At 43.7% G+C, this 19,122-nt stretch overlaps 1 protein-coding gene across 2 annotated transcripts in view; it reads right to left on the minus strand.

Moving 5' to 3' along the window:
• Positions 1-17,605, minus strand: part of nae1 (NEDD8 activating enzyme E1 subunit 1) — a 31,341-nt gene extending 13,736 nt beyond the window's left edge. Inside the window, exons 1-11 of one of the 2 annotated variants that reach the window (XM_033035885.1) lie at positions 17,567-17,605; positions 17,263-17,424; positions 16,408-16,511; positions 16,261-16,321; positions 13,979-14,009; positions 12,719-12,790; positions 6,333-6,412; positions 5,245-5,354; positions 4,631-4,740; positions 3,484-3,546; positions 2,353-2,416 (exon numbers count right to left, since the gene is read on the minus strand). In XM_033035885.1, coding sequence (XP_032891776.1) covers positions 2,353-2,416; positions 3,484-3,546; positions 4,631-4,740; positions 5,245-5,354; positions 6,333-6,412; positions 12,719-12,790; positions 13,979-14,009; positions 16,261-16,321; positions 16,408-16,511; positions 17,263-17,327 — 760 coding nt within the window. In that variant the 5' untranslated portion in view covers positions 17,328-17,424; positions 17,567-17,605. Of the gene's footprint in view, positions 1-2,352; positions 2,417-3,483; positions 3,547-4,630; positions 4,741-5,244; positions 5,355-6,332; positions 6,413-12,718; positions 12,791-13,978; positions 14,010-16,260; positions 16,322-16,407; positions 16,512-17,262; positions 17,461-17,566 lie in introns of those variants that run through there. The other variant, XM_033035886.1, reaches the window with a different exon arrangement.
• Between the last annotated feature and the right edge of the window lie 1,517 nt (positions 17,606-19,122).

Consider the following 19,122-nt stretch of genomic DNA (forward strand, 5'->3'; position numbering starts at 1 on the left):
GTGACTCCATACTTTGCTACACTGTATTCCATCTGCCACTTCTCTGCCCACTCTCCCAACCTGTTCATTTCCTTCTGCAGAGTCCCTGCTTTCACTACATTTCCTGCCCCTCCACCTATTTTTGTATCATCTGCAAACTTGACCAAAAAGCCTTCAATCCTCTCGTCCTAATCATTAATATAGAACGTGAAGAGTAGCGGCCCCAGCACCGACTCCTGTGGAACTCCGCTCGTCACTGGCAGCCAACCAGAACAAGCCACCTTTATTGCCACTTTTTGTCTTCTGCCATCTAGCCAACCTGCTATCCATGCTAGTCTCAGCCCTTTGAAACCATGGGTTCTCATCTTCCTTAGCAGCCTCATGTGTGGCACCTTATCAAAGGCTTTCTGAAAATCTAAGTACTGTCCGATTCTCCTCTACCCCATTGCGGACGTTGGACTTTGTCTCTAGAACTGATGCATTACAATGACGAAAACTATATTCTGCACACATTGCTCTATCTATTGTACTCGAGTTTGACTTAATTGTACTTATGCATCATATTGATCTGATCGTATACATGTAAAACAGAGCTTTTCATTGTATCTCAGCAGGCATGACAATAATAATAAACCTAAACTTAAACCCATGAAATATCATTGCCATGCCATCTCCCTATCCTTAGACGGTTCCAGACCTATCAATTTTCCACCACATTTGGTAGAAAGGTATTGTCATCTATGTTCTTCCTCCATATATCCTCCTCATCCTTTCTTTCACCCCCCCCACACCCACCCCATGCCCTCCCCAATGCCCCACCTGGACTCACACCTATTTCTGCACTCCTCCTCCACCTACATTCCTTCCTCTAACCTCACAATTTAAAATTCTTCCATCCCTTTGTCTCACACCTTCTATATTATTATCTCTGGCCTTTGTCCAATCAGAATAAGTAAGCCATTTAGAACGGAGATGAGGAAAAACATTTTCACAAAGAGAGTTGTGAGTCTGTGGAATTCTCTGCCTCAGAGGGCAGTGGAGGCTGGTTTTCTGGATACTTTCAAGAGAGATCTAGACAGAGCTCTTAAAGATAGCGGAGTCAAGGGATATGGGGAGAAGGTCGGAACGGGGTATTGATTATAGATGATCAGCCATGATCACATTGAATGGCGGCGTTGGCTCGAGGGGCCGAATGGCCTACTCCTGCACCTATTGTCTATTGTCTATCTGGCTATCAAGATCCCTCCTCACCTTTATACGCCTATTACCTGCCAAGGATTGTCCTGCCCTTCCTCTTTTCCAGTTTTCTTCTCCCCCTCCCTACGATCAGTCTGAGGTAGGGTCCCAACCCGAAACATCATCTATCCATTTTCTCCAGAGATGCTGCCTGACCCTCTGAGTGACTCCAGCACCTTGTGTCTTCTTTTGTCAACCAACATCGGTGGTTCCTTGTTTCTACGTCATCAGACTCGGTACAGATTATGGTTTTATTCCCTGAACTAACTAGTTGGGATTTTACAACAAAGCAGAAGCTTTCAGGGTTAGTTTTCTGCTGCTGGCTCTCCTGTTAGCCAGCTGGTTGAACAAGATTGCACAACGGGTCATTGCAGGGGGATTTTAGCACAAAATGTCTCGGCTGTCGGTTCCACCAATCACTGCTGTCAATACCACAACAAATGAATCAAAAAGACTTACAAAAAAAATTGCCTTCACAAATTCTCAAGTCTTGTTTAGTTTAGTATCAACACATGTACTGAGGTATAATGAAAAGCTTTTGTTTGTGTGCTATCCAGTCAAAGAAAAGACTATACATAAATACAATCATGCCCCATCAGTGCACAGATAAAGGACAATAACATTTAGTGCAAGATATAACATTGGAGTTGTGGCGGCACCCAGTGGTTAGGCCACTTGCTGTGCAAACCCTCGACAGTCGGGGGGGGTAGGGTCACGTGACTGGCAATGGCAGGAAGGAGTTGTCACGGGGCATAGGGGAGTGACCTAGTATATAACGAACCCCGGGTCAACCTTCCCTCTCTCTTCCTCTCTCTTCGCATGAGTGTCCTGCCACTTCAGCAGAAGCTCACCTCGAGCTCACGAGGCAACAGCCTTGCAGCAGCAACAATGACTTTTGTGTTAGAGGACTAAACGTGCATGTATATCTAACCTATAATGCCTGAATAAAGAAACCGTTTATTCACGACGTTTGGTATCTCTACAAATTCTGATAAAGTCCGATTAAAGATTATTCAAAGGTCACTAATGGGTTAGATGGAAGGTCAGGACAACACTCTAGCTAATGAGAGGACTGTTCAGTTGCCTGATAACAGCTGGTACAATAACATGTATAATTCAAATTATAAAATTCCATACCTTGTCGTATTAACTCTCGAAATGCTTCCTTTTCTTTGTAGGTTTTTGGCAACTGATTGTTGTGCTGCAGGGTTTTATTAAAAAAGTTAACATGGGAATCCCTATTCACAATTGATTCCATTTATGAATAACAATCAAACTCAGGACCTGTGGCATTAAAGGATAATTTCAGAACATGGCAGAGTCACGGTGTTACACTGAAGTGGTGTCATAAAGCATTACAGAGCAACTTTTTCTATCCCAAAGTCTAAAAGAGTTTTATAAACCACCATTAAAGACTGACCCGCTGTGTTGCTCCAGCACTTTGTGCCCTTTTGTATATTAACCAGTTCTTTGTTTCTACATCTTTGAAGAGTTGTCACTCAGGCAATGCAGGGTCTGACTCTGCGCCTGACTCAGGCGCAGAAACAGGCCGTTTAGCACAACATGAGCTTCCACAACTCCAATGATGGAACATTACAGTAATCGATTGGATAGATTACTGTACATATGCAGGATAACGGGAATATAATAATTATTATTATAAAAATTATATTTATATCTTGCTGTACGTTCTATTTTTGTTTAAGGTATTGATTTATCTTCAGTTACAGTTCCAAGATCAGTGAGCAATTAGTTCCAAATGAACTTAGTTCAAATGTAAAGGCACTCAAGTAGCCTTGGAATCTTAGTTTGGAAACTGAGTCTGGAACTCAAACTCTTAACCAATAGCCAGTGAAACCTGGTGTAGGTTTTAGCCAAGGTCAAAATCTAGTTTATGAATGATGCCTCCTTCTTGAGAACCCACTTTATCCAGTCACACACATTAATAATCTAAAACCAGTAGAAATTCAACCCAGAAATCTCTCAAGAAAATCCTGCAAGAAGGCATGTGTGGTGTCACCAGTACATAGACCATGGGAATCTCAATCCTAATAGGGCACAGGCACAGGATTTGTAACATATCCATGGTGCGAACATTACAAATACTTTAACCTTACAATTCAGTAAAGACTTTGAAATTATGCATATCATCGAGATCAGTATAGGTTATTTCTCAACATGTGCAGTACTATTTGACCTGCATCTTTATTGGGATTATTTTTGTCCTCAGGATAAGGAAAACAAATCAACGGGTAATCCACAACGTACCTCTTCACACCACCTCTCCAGGTATTTGGCTACCACAATGATCCACGGTGTGTGACTATGATCCTGCAAATAAAAATAAAATACATTAGACTAGCAATATGTCCACACTATTCTGGTGAACATAAAAAGCTAAGTGAAGAGTGAATTTATGATTTTTTTTGATGTGTGTGCACACATGAAGTTGTTCATTTAGAAGCTAATGTTAGTGCCTAGAAATAAATGATAAGACCATAAAATATAGGATCGCAATTAGGCCATTCAACCCATCAAGTCTGCTCCACCATTTAATCATAGCTGGTCTAGTTTTCCTTCTCAACCCTATTCTCATGCCTTCTCCCCACAACCTTTGACGCATTTACTATTCATGAACCTATCAATCTCCACTTTAATAATACATAATGACTTGGCCTTCACGTTGTCTGTGGCAATTAATTCCACCGATTCACCACCAGATACTCCCGACCAAAGAAATCCATATCTCCAGTCTAAAGGTTTATCCTTTAATTCTGAGGCTGTGCCCTCTGGTCTGAAACTCTCCCAATTATCCTGCTTCAAATAGCTACTATGGGTTTGATGTACTCCTAGGCAAAGCACAGTTGTACAGAAAGTAAAAAGCTTCCTCAATCCTCAGTGAAAACATCTCAAGTGCTTGGCAACTTGCCCATTCAGTGTCGCAGGATTGTTCATTTAGTGCGAACAGGTTTTGTTGGTCCAGGCCCCCAAAGCATTGATTCGCCCACTCACATTAGTCACAGACATTCATTGCCTTGGGTTCGATTTTAATACAGATTTCAAGAGATAGAAGGATGCAAAATGTGCCAAGTACTTCACTTTACCATAGGACCAAGGTTGATCAGTTCACCATCTCCCAGACTGCTTGTCACATAGAATGCTAATAGCGATGGATAATAACAATCTAACTTCTATTCTTCACTGTGGCCTCTCTCTCTTCAGCACTACTGCATATTTACCCTATTGTTTCATAGCCTATTCTGCTGTGTTTTGCTTTCGCATTCTTCTGAACCCCACATTTATTTTCTCAGTGTAGCCACAAGAAATATAATTTTGAAATAAATTGAGCCATTTTTAAGCTCGATTCACACAACTCAGTAGCTGCAGGGATCGTTATTAGTGTTTGCTGCTGTACCTTTTTGTCCATACTATTCAGGTCATACTCATGAACATGAGTCCTCAGGTGTGGGAAAGGCTTGTCCAGTCTCAGATCTTCCAGCGCATTGTCTGGGTGCGATTCCACAACTATAAAGAAACCAAATGCTTTAAACCATCCGTAGGCCCTCCATTCACCACGTACTCACGCAATAAATCTTTATAGTAGAAACAAGGAACTGCAGATGCTGTTTTACGAAAAAGGACACAAAGTGCTGGAGTAACTTAGTAGGTCAGGCAGGTCTGATGAAGGGTCCTGACCCAAAACGTCATTGCTCCATGTTCTCCAGAGTTGCTGCCTGACCCGCTGAGTTACTCAGCACTTTGTATCCTTTTCAATAAACTTTTATGTTGCTGCCAATGGTCTCATTTTGAATGTCACTCCTATTCCCCAGTCCATGGCTTGATGTGAGAAAGCATTGGCTGACTGGTGAACAGCTTCACAACATTGGACACTGGGCTCTGTGTTGCTATCATTCCCCTTCTTTAACAGTACACTGGCAATTTAGCGACAGAATATTTGATTCGCCCCAGGAGGTGCCTCAGGAGATTGAGATGAGATGACTGAGGTAGAATGATGCCCAGGGCACTTACCCGGGTGCTCCTTTACAGCCAGCCTCATGTAGCCAACCAAACCATACGTTCTACACACCAGCAGTGGAACATCAGCAGCCCACAGCACAGTCGACAGGTGCAGCAGTGAACTAACAGCAAACAAATGGGGATTAGTTTATTGATGGCTAGTTTAGAGTAATAGAGTCATACAGTGTGGAAATAGGCCCTTATTGATGACTACAATTTATTGATGACTACAATATTATCTAAAAGTTAACAAAGTGCTTTGTGACATTGTTCAAAAGAACCAGTTAACCTGGTAGTTCTAGGTTATAGGATCAGCAGGTACTTACTGCAGGGGCAGCAATGTGGCACAGCAGTAAAGTTATTGTCTTACAGTGCCAGAGACCCGGGTTCAATCCGGACTACGAGTACTGTCTGTATGGAGTTTGCACATTCTCCCTGTGACCGTGTGGGTTTTCTCCGGGTCCTCTCAAGTCAAGTCAAGTCACATTTATTTATATAGCACATTTAAAAAACAACTCTCGTTGGCCAAAGTGCTTTACATTGGTATAAGAATAGTATAACAAACAAACTACATACATGTAGCCCTCGCTCAGTGGACGTCAAGAAAGGCTTGGGAGTACAGATGAGTTTTTAGTCTCGACTTAAAGGAGTCGATGGAGGGTGCAGTTCTGATGGGAAGAGGGATGCTGTTCCAGTCTAGGAGCTGCAACCGCAAAGGCGCGGTCACCCCTGAACTTATGCCTAGACCGCGGGATATTCAGCAACCCCGTCGGCCGATCTGAGGGACCTGGAGGTGGTGTGGTTGGTGAGCAGACTATTAATATAGGTGGGCGCAAGCCCATTGAGGGCTTTGTAGACATAAAGGAGGATCTTAACATTTATTCGGAACCGCACAGGGAGCCAATGGAGAGAGGCCAGGATCGGGGTGATGTGGTCCCTTTTTCGGGTGCCCATCAGGAGTTGACCACATTATTTTGGTGTCCACTCTGCTGAGTGCTATAAAATCTGCATCTATCCATGCAAGGGAACAACCCACTGCAATGGCCTAACAGAGAGCAGAAAATGGTAAATAAATAAAATATTACAAATCTGCTGCATACTTCTCTGCGAGTTGAGTGGCAATGACCACGCTGAATCCGAGAAAGAACGTGGGATCATTTTCCAGCAACTGCTCCACGCTCTGAAAAGGTTACTTGTTGTTTAGCCAGTTGCAAACAGGAGAAAAATAAATTACAGAAACTAAATATGTTACTTTAATTTACAAATGTCCTCGTTCTTCCATCCTTCATAGAATCTGATGGTAGTGAACAACCTAACTGGTCATTTGGGAAGGTGAACATACTGTCCTTTCCTTGTTTGGCCCCTGAGACTCCAGTTCACATTGCAACAGACTCTAACTGGGCTGAGAATAACAAGGGTTAGCTAACAACTTCTGCTTGGAGAAGTGTCACCCAGAATCCAGATAAAGCAGTTAAACTGCGACCCATCCCCACTGCCACTGCCAATTCTGCTGGATTAGGAATCCCGATGGATGAATTTGGCATCAAGTTAGGAATTGGGGACTCAGCCAAATTGCAGTAAAACTCACCCCATCTTTCCAACAACACAATCCCCATCAGAAGGGACCCAACTAAATACACTACAACAATACCCATTAAAAGTAGTTACAGACAAACTTAAATATTTAGGGATTAACGTAACTAAAACTCATAACTCATTAATAAAATCCAACTATCCTCAACTATTAGATAAACTTAGAAAAAATATTTTATATTGGAAAACACTTCCTATATCCATGATTGGTAGAATAAGTGCCATAAAGATGGTATTTCTACCACAGTTGTTATATTTGTTTCAGGCTATTCCTTTTTTTCTTCCGAAAACTTTTTTTTTTTTAATTGATAATATTGTTAATAGTTTTATTTGGGATTATAAAAATCACAGAATAAATAAAAAACATCTATGCAAAGCTAAGATAAATGGAGGATTAGCACTTCCAAACTTTTTATATTATTTTTGGGCTGTTCAGATTAAGAATATGAATTTCTGGTGGGTAAATATGGATCATGAACCGACATGGTTAAATATTGAAAAGGAAGACTGTCTACCTTTCAATGTGGGTTCGATAATTTTTGCACCAACGGAAGTACAAAAAAAAAATTATAAAGACAACCTAATAATATATAATAATAGATGTATTTGGAAACAAATAGTTAAGACTCTACATTTGGATAATCTCTCATTTAGATTACCAATTATGAATAACCCATTGTTTAAACCTGCTATATTAGATGGGGGGTTTAAACAATGGGATGATTTAGGAATTACAAGGATAGAACACCTTTATAGAAAAGGAAAATTTCTTTTATTCCAGGAGTTACAAGATATTTATGGATTGTCTCCACAACATTTGTTTAGGTATTTACAAATTAGAGATTATATTAAATCCAATACACAAGATTATAAAAATAAAGAAGCAGGACTGTTAGACGAACTGTTTAATTTATATCCAAATACAGAAAAATTAATAGCCTATATATATAACATCATTTTGGATAAGGAGAATCCAATAACGGAAATATATCGTCAAGCATGGGAAAATGAAATGGGATTGGCTATAACAAAAGAAAACTGGGAAGAAAGTCTACAACGAATACACCGGTGTTCATTAAACGCCAGACATATATTGATACAATTTAAAGTATTATATAGGTTACATTATTCGAAAACTAAATTAAATAGTATTTTTCCGAATCTCTCCGCTATTTGTGATAAGTGCAAGAAAGCAGAGGCAAATTTAATACATAGTTTCGTTACATGTCCTAAATTGAATTATTACTGGACAGAAATTTTTTAAGTTATTTCTGAAGTCATCAAAGTTAAATTGGACCCTAACCCAAAGCTAATAATATTTGGAATTCCGGATTTACATCTATCACTTACAGTAAATCAAAGAAATTTCTTTGATTACTGTTTGATAATTGGGAAAAAAATCATATTGAAATTTTGGAAGGGAACATTATCCCCCACAACCAAAATGTGGGCAGCAGAGATGATGGAGACGTTACATCTGGAAAGAATTAGATTTGTCCTATTGGACAAGTATAATTCTTTTGAACAGATATGGTCTCCATATATACAGTATTTAGAGAAGTAGCTGTTCTTGGCAACACAGCTCGGCTTGCACCCTGCGGGATTTGGTGAGAATAATTCATTTTTATATTGGAATTAACATATATGTCTTTATTGATACTATCACTTGTAGTAGTGTTATTAACAATACATATTGTGGTTTTTCATTTTTTTTATTTTTTTTTCGTTTCTCTTTTCTTTCTTATATATAATCAATTTATTATTTAATCACTTTCTTAATGATTTATAACTGTTCTATTCTTTTTCTATCATTATTTCTAAAAAAAAAAATAGTAGATAAGTATTATTAGTGTTTTACTTAATGCAAATTGAATTAATTTGATATAAAGTTGTTTGAAGCATTGTAATTGATTACCTTTAATAAAAAAATATTTTAAAAAAAAGAAGGGACCCAACTTGAAATGTCACCTGTCCATTCCCTCTTCATATACTGCCAGACCCAATGAGTTCCTCCAGCACTTTGCTCAAGATCCCAGCATCTGCAGTTCCTTGTGTCTCCTGTACTCAATAGCCTCACCGATGAAGGTAAGCATGGCAAATGCCTTTGCCGTCACCCAGTCTACCCTTGTCTCCACTGTATAGGAACTGTGCAGCTGTACCCCTGGATCTCTACTCCACAGCACTCTCCAGACCACTAGCATTAACTCTGGAAGTTCTGCCCTGGTCTGACATACCAAAATGACCATCTTACACTGGTCATAGAAACATAGAAAATAGGTGCAGGAGTAGGCCATTCGACCCTTCGAGCCTGCAACGCCATTCAATATGATCATGGCTGATCATCCAACTCAGTATCCTGTACCTGCCTTCTCTCCATACCCCCTGATACCTTTAGCCACAAGGGCCACATCTAACTCCCTCTTAAATATAGCCAATGAACTGGCCTCAACTACCTTCTGTGGCAGAGAGTTCCAGAGATTCACCACTCTCTGTGTGAAAAATGTTTTTCTCATCTCGGTCGTAAAGGATTTCCCCTCTATCCTTAAGCTGTGACCCCTTGTCCTGGACTTCCCCAACATCGGGAACAATCTTCCTGCATCTAGCCTGTCCAACCCCTTAAGAATTTTGTAGGTTTCTATAAGATCCCCCCTCAAGCTCCTAAATTCTAGCGAGTACAAGCCGAGTTAGATTCCATCTGCCATTCCATGGCCCACTTCCTTTGCAGATCTAGATCATTTTGTAATTTAGATAGCCCTCAGCATTGTCACTACCTCTCCAATATTTGTGACATCTGAAAATTTACTAGCTACGTTAAGTCATTAACGTGGCTAGTGTATTAATGATAGCTAAGTTGTCATTAACATAGCTATCATTAACACAAATGACAAACAACAGTAGAGCCACCATAAATCCCTGCTGTACACAGGTGACAGACTTCTAATCATGGAAACAGCCATCCACTAACACTCTCTCCTTCCACTGAGCCAAATTCGAATACATTTGGCTACTCACCATGAATCCCATGTGATCTAACCTTCTGGACTAGCCTCTCATGTGGGACCTTGTGTAATGAGGAAGGATTAGTTGGTGATCTTGTTGGTCTGTTAGCGATCTGTTGCCCAAGGGGCAACAGTGACCATAATATGGCGGAATTCTGAATTAGGATGGAAAGTGACACGATTAATTCAGGGACTAGGGTCCTGAACTTAAAGAAAGGAGACTTTGAAGGAATAAGACGGGAATTGGCTAGGATAGACTGGCAAATTATACTTAAAGGGTTGAAGGTGGAGATGCAATGGCAAAGATTTAAAGACCACATGGATGAACTCCAAAAATTGTTCATCCCTGTCTGGCGAAAAAATAAAACGGGGAAGGTAGCTCAACCGTGGCTAACGAGGGAAATCAAGGATAGTGTTAAATCCACGGAAAAGGCATATAAATTGGCCAGAGGAAGCAGAAAACTGGAAGATTGGGAGAAATTTAGAACTCAGAGGAGGAGAAAGAGGTTAATTAAGAGCGGGAAAAAAAGAGCATGAAAGAAAGCTCATGGGGAATATAAAAACTGACTCTAAAAGCTTCTTTAGATATGTAAAAAGGAAAAGATTAGTGAAGACAAATGTCGGTCCCTTACAATCAGAGACAGGTGAATTTATAATGGGAAACAAAGAAATGGCAGAACAGTTAAACAAGTAATTTGGTTCTGTCTTCACTAAGGAAGACGCAAACAATCTCCCAGAAATACTAGGGAACCGAGGATCTAATGAGAGGGAGGAACTGAAGGGAATCCATATTAGTCAGGAAATGGTGTTAGGTAAACTGTTGGGCCTGAAGGCAGATAAATCCCCAGGGCCTGATGGACTGCATCCCAGAGTACTCAAGGAGTTGGCCCCAGAAATCGTGGTGCAATGGTGATCATTTTCCAATGTTCTCTCGACTCTGGATCAGTTCCTGTGGACTGGAGGGGAGCCAATGTAACCCCACTTTTAAAGAAAGGAGGGAGAGAGAAAACAGGGAATTATAGACCAGTTAGCCTTACATTGGCAGTGGGGAAGATGCTCGAGTCGATTATTAAAGATGTTATAGCAGCGCATTTGGAAAGCATTGACAGGATCGGTCAAAGTCAGCATGGATTTATGAAGGGGAAATCATGCTTGACTAATCTTCTGGAATTTTTTTTAAGATGCAACATGTAGATTGGATAAGGGAGAGCCAGTGGATGTGGTGTATCTGGACTTTCAAAAAGCCTTTGACGATGTCCTACACAAGAGATTAGTGTGCAAAATTAGAGCACATGGTGTTGGGGGTAGGGTACTGACATGGATAGCGAACTGGTTGGCAGACAGGAAGCAAAGAGTAGGGATTAGCGTGTCCTTTGCAGAATGGCAGGCAGTGACTAGTGGGGTGCCGCAAGGCTCGGTGCTGGGACCCCAGTTATTTACAAATTATATTAGGATTTAGACAAGGGAATTAAATGTGACATCTCCAAGTTTGCGGATGATATAAAGCTGGGTGGCAGTGTGAGCTGCGATGAGGATGCTATGAGGCTGCAGGGTCGCTTGGATAGGTTGGGTGAGTGGGCAGATGCATGGCAGGTGCAGTATAATGTGGATAAATGTGAGGTTATCCACTTTGGTGTGAAGAACAGGAAGGTATATTATTATCCGAATGGTGTCACATTAGGAAAAGGGGAGGTGTAACGAGACCTGGGTGTGCTTGTACATCAGTCACTGAAAGTAAGCATGCAGGTACATCAGTCAGTGAAGAAAGCTAATGGCATGTTGGCCTTCATTGCGAGAGGATTTGAGTTTAGGAGCAAGGAGATCCTACTGCAGTTGTACAAGGCCCTGGTGAGACTGCACCTGGAGTATTGTATGCAATTTTGGTCTCCTAATTTGAGGAAGGACATTATTGCTATTGAAGGAGTGCAGCGTAGGTTCACCAGGTTAATTCCCGGGATGGCGGAACTGACATATAATGAAAGAATGGGTCGACTGGGCTTGTATTCACTGGAATTTGGATGAGAGGGGATCTTATAGAAACATATAGAATTCTTAAAGGATTGGACAGGATAGATGCAGGGAAAATGTTCCCGATGTTGGGAAAGTCCAGAACTGGGGATCACAGTTTAAGAATAAGGGGTAGGCCATTTACGACTGAGATGGGGAAAAACTTTCTCTGCCACAGAAGGCAGTGGAGGCCAATTCACTGGATGTTATCAAGAGAGAGTAGGTTTAGCTCTTCGGGCTAAAGGAATCAAGGGATATGGGGAGAAAGCAGGAAAGGGGTACTGATTTTTGATGATCAGCCATGAACATATTGAATGGCAGTGCTGGTTCGAAGGGCCGAATGGCCTACTCCTGCACCTATTTTTCTATGTTTCTAAAGGCCTTGTGAAGTCCATATGGACAACCTCCACTATCTTGGTCTCGTTAATCCCTTAAAAAAACTCCAGAAAGGTATAATTTCCCACACACAAAGCTTTCTAATCACCCCCTTCTTTATCCAAATGTGAGTAGATCCTGTCCTTCAGAATCCCATTCGGTAACTTAGTCACCAGTCTGCGCTACTGATCTTGTGGTGAATGGAAACAGTTTATTGTGTGGAGAATTTCCGATGAGATGAGTTTACAATACGAAGGACACAAAGTGCTGGAGTAACTCAGCTAGACAGACAATGCTGGAGAACGTGGATAGGTGATGTTTCAGGTCAGGACCTTTCTTCAGACTGATTGTAGCAGGAGAGAAGAAAGCTGGGAAAGGGGAGAGGGAGGACAAATTGTGGCAGGAAATGGGTCGGTATAGACGAGGGGGTATGCTTAAGAGAACAGAAGTGTATGTGTAACATCACCATTTTAAGATTAAAGCATTATTGTGACATGTAGTGTTGTGATCACCTCCTCCACGAAGTTTCCACTGACATCACTGTTCAGCTCCTGCAGTAATTCCGTGGCTGCTTGTGCTCGGCTCTAAATTGAAAGCAAAATGTAAATTATAAGCTCGCTGTTTATAGGCAGCTTCCTTTCCTTAAGTTGATTGAGATCCTCGGGTGGATACAGTTATTGTTGGCCCATCCCATCTACACATCCTTCACTTCCTTTCTCCCTCACGTGTACCTTCTGCTCTTTACTTGCATCCGTGCTACTAGGCCCCATGGGTCACTATGGGAGCAGGTCCCGTACTTTCATTACCCTCTGGAGATAGGCATTTCTCCTCAATTATTATTAGGTTTATCAGTGACTGCCGAAGGTTTATGCTCACGTTCTGGTCTCACAAGCAAGTGGACATATTTTCTCTACAAAAAAAGTGAGACGGTGGTGTTCCTCATATTCCACTTGGGTAGCTTACAACCCAACGGTATGAATATTGCATTCTCCAGTTTTAGGTAACAAGCCCCCCTCTCCACCCCTCCTTCTTTCATGTGCTCCACCCTGTTGCGCGCATTTCTCCCACGATCATGCTCCTCAATCTCCCAACCCTCTACCTTCTTCCACCTATATTCCTCCCTCTTCTCTCCTTATCAATCACCCTTTTCTATCTATTTCACCTATAGTTTTTGTCTGCCCATCTGCCAATCAAACCTTCTCTCACTTGCCAGGCTTCGTCCCACCCTCACCACTTTTCCAGCTTTCTTCCGCCACTATAGTCTGAAGAAGGGTTCTGACCCAAAACATCACATATCCATGTTCTCCAAAGATGCTGGCTGACTCGCCGAGTCACTCCAGCACTGCGACTTTTTGTAAACTTGCATCTACAATTCCTTGCGTCTCTTTCTCTACCATTCCCGTAAAACCATCAAAAAACATCTTTCACCCGTTTTTAGTGAAGAGGACTCTTACTTATTTAACTTTTCAGTTATGGCATCCTTCCAGTATCCCCTTCTATTTACACTCTCTTCTGTGTCCCTTCAGTGACATGGAAGAGAAGAATTCAGCACCGCTGTTGACGTGGTGTAACTAAGATTCCACACATATCATTCAATGACTTTTCACACGCAATAGCTCTAGATACAACCTCATATCGGGTCCTGGAGCTCAGCCACCAAATGGTGGCATTACGCGCATGGACATGCAGGAAAAATTATCAAATAATTGATGATGCTATGAAAAATGGGTTTATCTTTCAAATTTATGACATAAAAATACATCAGAATTCACCTTTCCAATGCTGTTTTTTGTTAGGAAAAAGCTGTAAGAGAAAGACAGACAATGAGGAAGAAGAACAAATACATCGTACACTTTTCACTTCTTTCGGCAAATGTACTAATAAGATCGGAGCTCTGTAAACAGCACTCCGCCACCTCCAAAAGAGACAGGCAACACATTACACCCTTGAACCTGTTCCATCATTTAATAAGATGACGATTAACCAGGGTTGCCTCCATTTTCCCACCATTATCCATCCCTCATTATCCTTAGTTTTGTTGATCTTAGTGATAGATCCACAGGATAACCTTTTAGTTTTAGAGATACAGCATGGAAACAGGCTCTTCGGCCCACCGAGTCTGTGGTGACCAGCGATCCTCCGTACATTAGATCTGTCCTACACACTAGGGACAATTTATAGAGGCCAGCTAACTTGTACATGTTTCGAATGTGGCAGGAAACTGGAGCATCCAAAGATAACCTTCGCGGTCACAGGGAAATCATACAAACTCCCTACAGATTACAGACATCGAACCCGGCTCTCTGGTGCTGTAAAGGGCCTGACACACTTAGGAGACCTCCACAGCGAACTCTGGCAACCTTGCCTGTGACCCAAAAAAAAAAGGTTGCGGTGACCTACGACCTTCCACGACTATGTCTACGACCTCCTACGACCTCCCTTGACCTAAAATTCAACTACTGCTGGTTGCAGTAGCCCTTTTGCTTCAGCAGCCTTTTAAAGGCAGAAGGGGTGAAAGAGCAAGGGTGAAGAGGAAGCACAAGAAGAGTTCTCAATGGGTGAATGGAGATGATGTGATGGAGTGTCCCAGTACACCAGATGACTGGAAGAGTGGCGCTGGGCTTTGACAAAAGATGGAACTTTAAGCACACATATGGGGCAGTGGATGGCAAGCATGCCATTCTTGTCCCTGTCCCTGAACCCCTCATTTTCCTTATCGTACAGGATGACATTCTGCTGGAACCATTCCTCAAGGTCCCCCTCCTGCTGCCTGGTGATGGTGTAGGGCATAATCTTCCTCTAGCCCTCCCTCACCACCAATGGGGCATCTGCCTCTGATGCTGTGTCAGACACAGGAGAAAGGGCTGCTTTGCTGCCTTCAAATGAGGCAGTAAAGAATGGGGTGGAGTTGGGGACATATACTACCACCCCGTCTCCTCCTGCAGGGGTCTCTCATGCAGGGCTACCTCCTCTGCACTATCACCTACTGTGGCATCTCCTCCTGCCACTACTCCCCCTGAGTGGGCAACACCTGCATGGCACGTTTTTTTGAGGGTTGTGCCCTCCCCCTGCGCTGCTGCCTTTTTGGTGCCATCTCTAAAACACAAGTCTCCTCTTCAAAAAACTCTCCAGCTATGAATGAACATGCCCTGGAGTGACAGAGGTCCCGTGCTGCTGTTTAAATCACCTTTTTTTATACTGACCTTTTTTTCACCCCGGAGTTATTACCCTCGACTACCTTCGACCACCTTTGACTACCTACGACTAACATCACGACCTGCTACGACTAGACCTACGACTAAAAAAATATCTATTTTTCCCACGGCTACCTATTTTTAGTCGAGGCCGATTTTCATCATGATGAAAAAAACGCCGCAACCTAGATGAAGCCTCAACTACGTGGAGACCTCTTTCGACCATGAGGGAGAGTGACCAAAACCTCCTACGACCTCGTGGCGACCTTCCCGCGACCATGGGTCGCGGGCAAGGTCGCCTGAGGTCGCTGTGGAGGTCTCCTAAGTGGGACAGGCCCTTAAGATAACAACTCTACTGCTGCGCCACTGAGTTGCCAAACTGATAAAATGTGCTTAAGCATTTCTTCTGATGAGTTTCAAACATAACAATTAGCAAGGGTACTGTTTCAAGTCTGTCATCTAATTTCTTGATTGGATAGGATAGCATACAAAACTTTTCACCGTACCTCACACACGTGACAATAATAATAAACCTAAACAAAAGCAGAAATGGCTCTATTACCACATAGAACTGCTCCTTACCTGAAGGGTCAGGTATGGGAAAGGGGAAATAACTCAATATGCTACAGCATTCAAAATATTGCATGGCAGTCAATACAGGTTGGCCACCAAGCACGAGCGAGACACGGAGTAGAGACATTAAGAGGAAGATAAAATTGTGGTCTGAAGAGTGTGGCTTGGGAAACTAGGGGAGGGTTTATCAGAGGTTATGGGTCCAGGGACACACTGTCCTATAGGCAAAGCGGCAGCATAAGCAACAAACCTCGCACAAGAAGAATAGTCTGTGTTTAAGGACTCACTTGTTGCCAACATCTTCCCCGGCAACAGCTCTGCCATCCACAATTGTAAACGATCCAATTCCTGGGGACAAAGAGGGGGCCAGTGAGAATCGTGGCTCGCTACTAATCACCATCTGTGTTTTTTTGTTTTAAGTTACCCGATCTTACCTGGAAGCACCAGATTCTTCAGGATTTCAGTACCGGTGGCACTGGCATTAATCAGACACACACGAGCAGCTTCCAGAGCCTCCTGTCCATGATCGCCCCACAGCCTGTGGGAGGAAACGCAGCGGGTGGCGTTAAACTCTTTGTGTGCTAGTCCCGGGGGAGGATCTACTATCACACGATACAATCGCTCCACTCTCCCAATTCTCTTTTCCCACTTGTAAATCTATCATTATTTCTAGCTGTACTGAACTACATTCTGCGTTCTGATATATTTTCTCTTTGCTCATTGGGCATAGATCTTAGATGAGAGGGAAAAGATTTAATAGGAACATGAGGGACAACTTTTCTCACACAGAGGGTAGTGGGTATAAGGAACGAGCTGTCAGAGGAAATAGATGAGGCAGAAGAGCAACATTTAAATATACGTGGACAGGTACATGGATAGAAAATATTTAGAGGGAGTAGAATCGAGGAACTGCAGATGGTGGTTTGCGAAAAAAGGACACAAAGTTCTGAAGTAACTCAGCGGGTCAGGCGGGCATCTCTGGAGAACATGGATAGATGACGTTTCAGGTCAGGACCCTTCTTCAGACTGATTGAATCAGAAAGCTGTATAAGAGATGGGAGTTGGACAAAGAGTAAGGGCCAACCATTCCACACAGAAGGTAGTGGGTGTATGGAACGAGCTGCCAGAGTAGGTAGTTGGGGCAGGTACAATAACAACATTGAAAAGACATTTAGACAGGCACACGGATAGGAAAGATTTAGAGGGATAAGGGCCAAACGCAGGCAGGTGGGTAGTGTAGATGGGGCATCTTGGTCGGCGCGGGCAAGTTGGCCGGGATCTCCCCTCACCGCAGCTGCCGGTCGTATTTCTCCTCCTTGTTGAGGGCCCCGGTACCGCCGCCCGCCGCCGCCATGGAGACCGCCCAGTAAACCCAGCCTCCCTTCAACCCGCGGCCGCACTTTCGGTGCTGCTCGGCTTGGTGCACCGGCAGATTCGTCACAGGGAGCGGCCTCCGGATGGAGAGGGCGCTGCAGGCGCAGCTCGGCTCGACGCGGCCTCCGGGCGGAGAGGGCGCTGCAGGCGCGGCCCAGCGCGGCCTCCGGACGGAGAGGATGGAGAGGGCGCTGCAGGCGCGGCTCGGCTCGACGCGGCCTCCGGACGGAGAGGATGGAGAGGGCGCTGCAGGCGCGGCTCGGCTCGACGCGGCCTCCGGACGGAGAGGGCGCTGCAAGCGCGGCCCAGCGCGGCCTCCGGGCGGAGAGAGCGCTGCAGCGCGGATCAACCTCCTTAAAGGGGCAATTACCAGTCTATTATTGAATTGGGAAAGAACTGCAGATGCAAGTTTAAATCGGATAGACACAAAATGCTGGAGTAACTGGACAGGCAGCATCTCTGGAGAGAAGGAATGGGTGACGTTTCAGGTCGAGACCCTTCTTCAGGGTGATGTCAGGAGTGGGCGGGACTGAGATAGAATGTAGTCGGAGACAGTAAGACTGGTGGGAGAACTGGGAAGAGGGAGGGGATGGAGAGAGGGGAAAGCAAGGGCTATTTGAAGTTAGAGAAGTCAATATACATACCGCTGGGGTGTAAGTTACCCAAATGAAATATGAGGTGCTGTTCCTCCAATTGCATTGGGCCTCACTCTGACAATGGAGGAGGCCCAGGACAGAAAGGTCAGTGTGGGAATGGAACCTCTGCCTCACCTGTAAAGACTGTTGGATTCCTTGGACGGTGCAGAGGGAGGAAGTATAGGGACAGGTGTTGCATCTCCAATGGTTGCAGGGGAAAGTACCTGGGGAGGGGGTGGTTTTGGTGGGAAGGGACGAGTTGACCAGGGAGTTGCAGAAGGAATGATCTCTGCAGAAAGCGTAAAGGGGTGGAAATGGGAAGATGCGGCTAGTAGTGGGATCCCGTTGGAGGAGGCAAAAATGTTGGAAGATTATGTGTTGAATTGAATTGATACGAAACGTACTGCATGGAAATAGGCCCGTCAGCCCACTGAGTGCATACCGACCATCGATCACCCATTCACACTAGTTCTATGTTGTCCCACTTTCTCATCCACTCCCTTAACAGGTCAGGTCGGGGGGGAGATCCCCCTGCCATGGGTACCATATAATCCCGTGCTACCTGCTCCATGGCCGGATAGTCAGCGACTAAACCGTCTCCACCACCTGGTTTGCCAGGTGAGGAGGGGGCTGTGGACCCCCAGCAGGACCAAAAACAAGACCTGTCAAAGGGCAGATGAGCTCCTAGCGAGCCAACAGCCATCCATCCACACTTCAGTAGAAGTTGCGATCACTGTCGTACATAGCATTGTAAGGCACCATGCCAGTTGATGTTTTCAATTAAGATGATGATGATGAATCCCTTCACAGTAGGGGCAATTTACAGAGGAACAATTAACCTACAAACCCGCACATCTTTGGGATGTGGGAGGAAATGGAGCACCTGGGGGAAACCCACGCGGTCACAGGGTGAACGTGTAAATGTTTGGTGTTCATGCACTTGGAATTGAAGGATTGGATGCCACTGGGTGTTCCAATCCAGAAATAGTCGCTGTGGAGTGTTGTTGGCCTTTCAGTGCTAAACTGAAAAGCAGAATCACAAAAGCAGTAACTTCTGGAGTAAGAGATGAGTCAATGGACATACCTGGGAAGGAATGAGTTCGAGGCAAATAAGGAGAGGGGGATTGAGGGTGGTGGGAG

The sequence above is a fragment of the Amblyraja radiata genome, chromosome 17 (assembly GCF_010909765.2).
Source record: "Amblyraja radiata isolate CabotCenter1 chromosome 17, sAmbRad1.1.pri, whole genome shotgun sequence".
NCBI lineage: Eukaryota > Metazoa > Chordata > Chondrichthyes > Rajiformes > Rajidae > Amblyraja > Amblyraja radiata.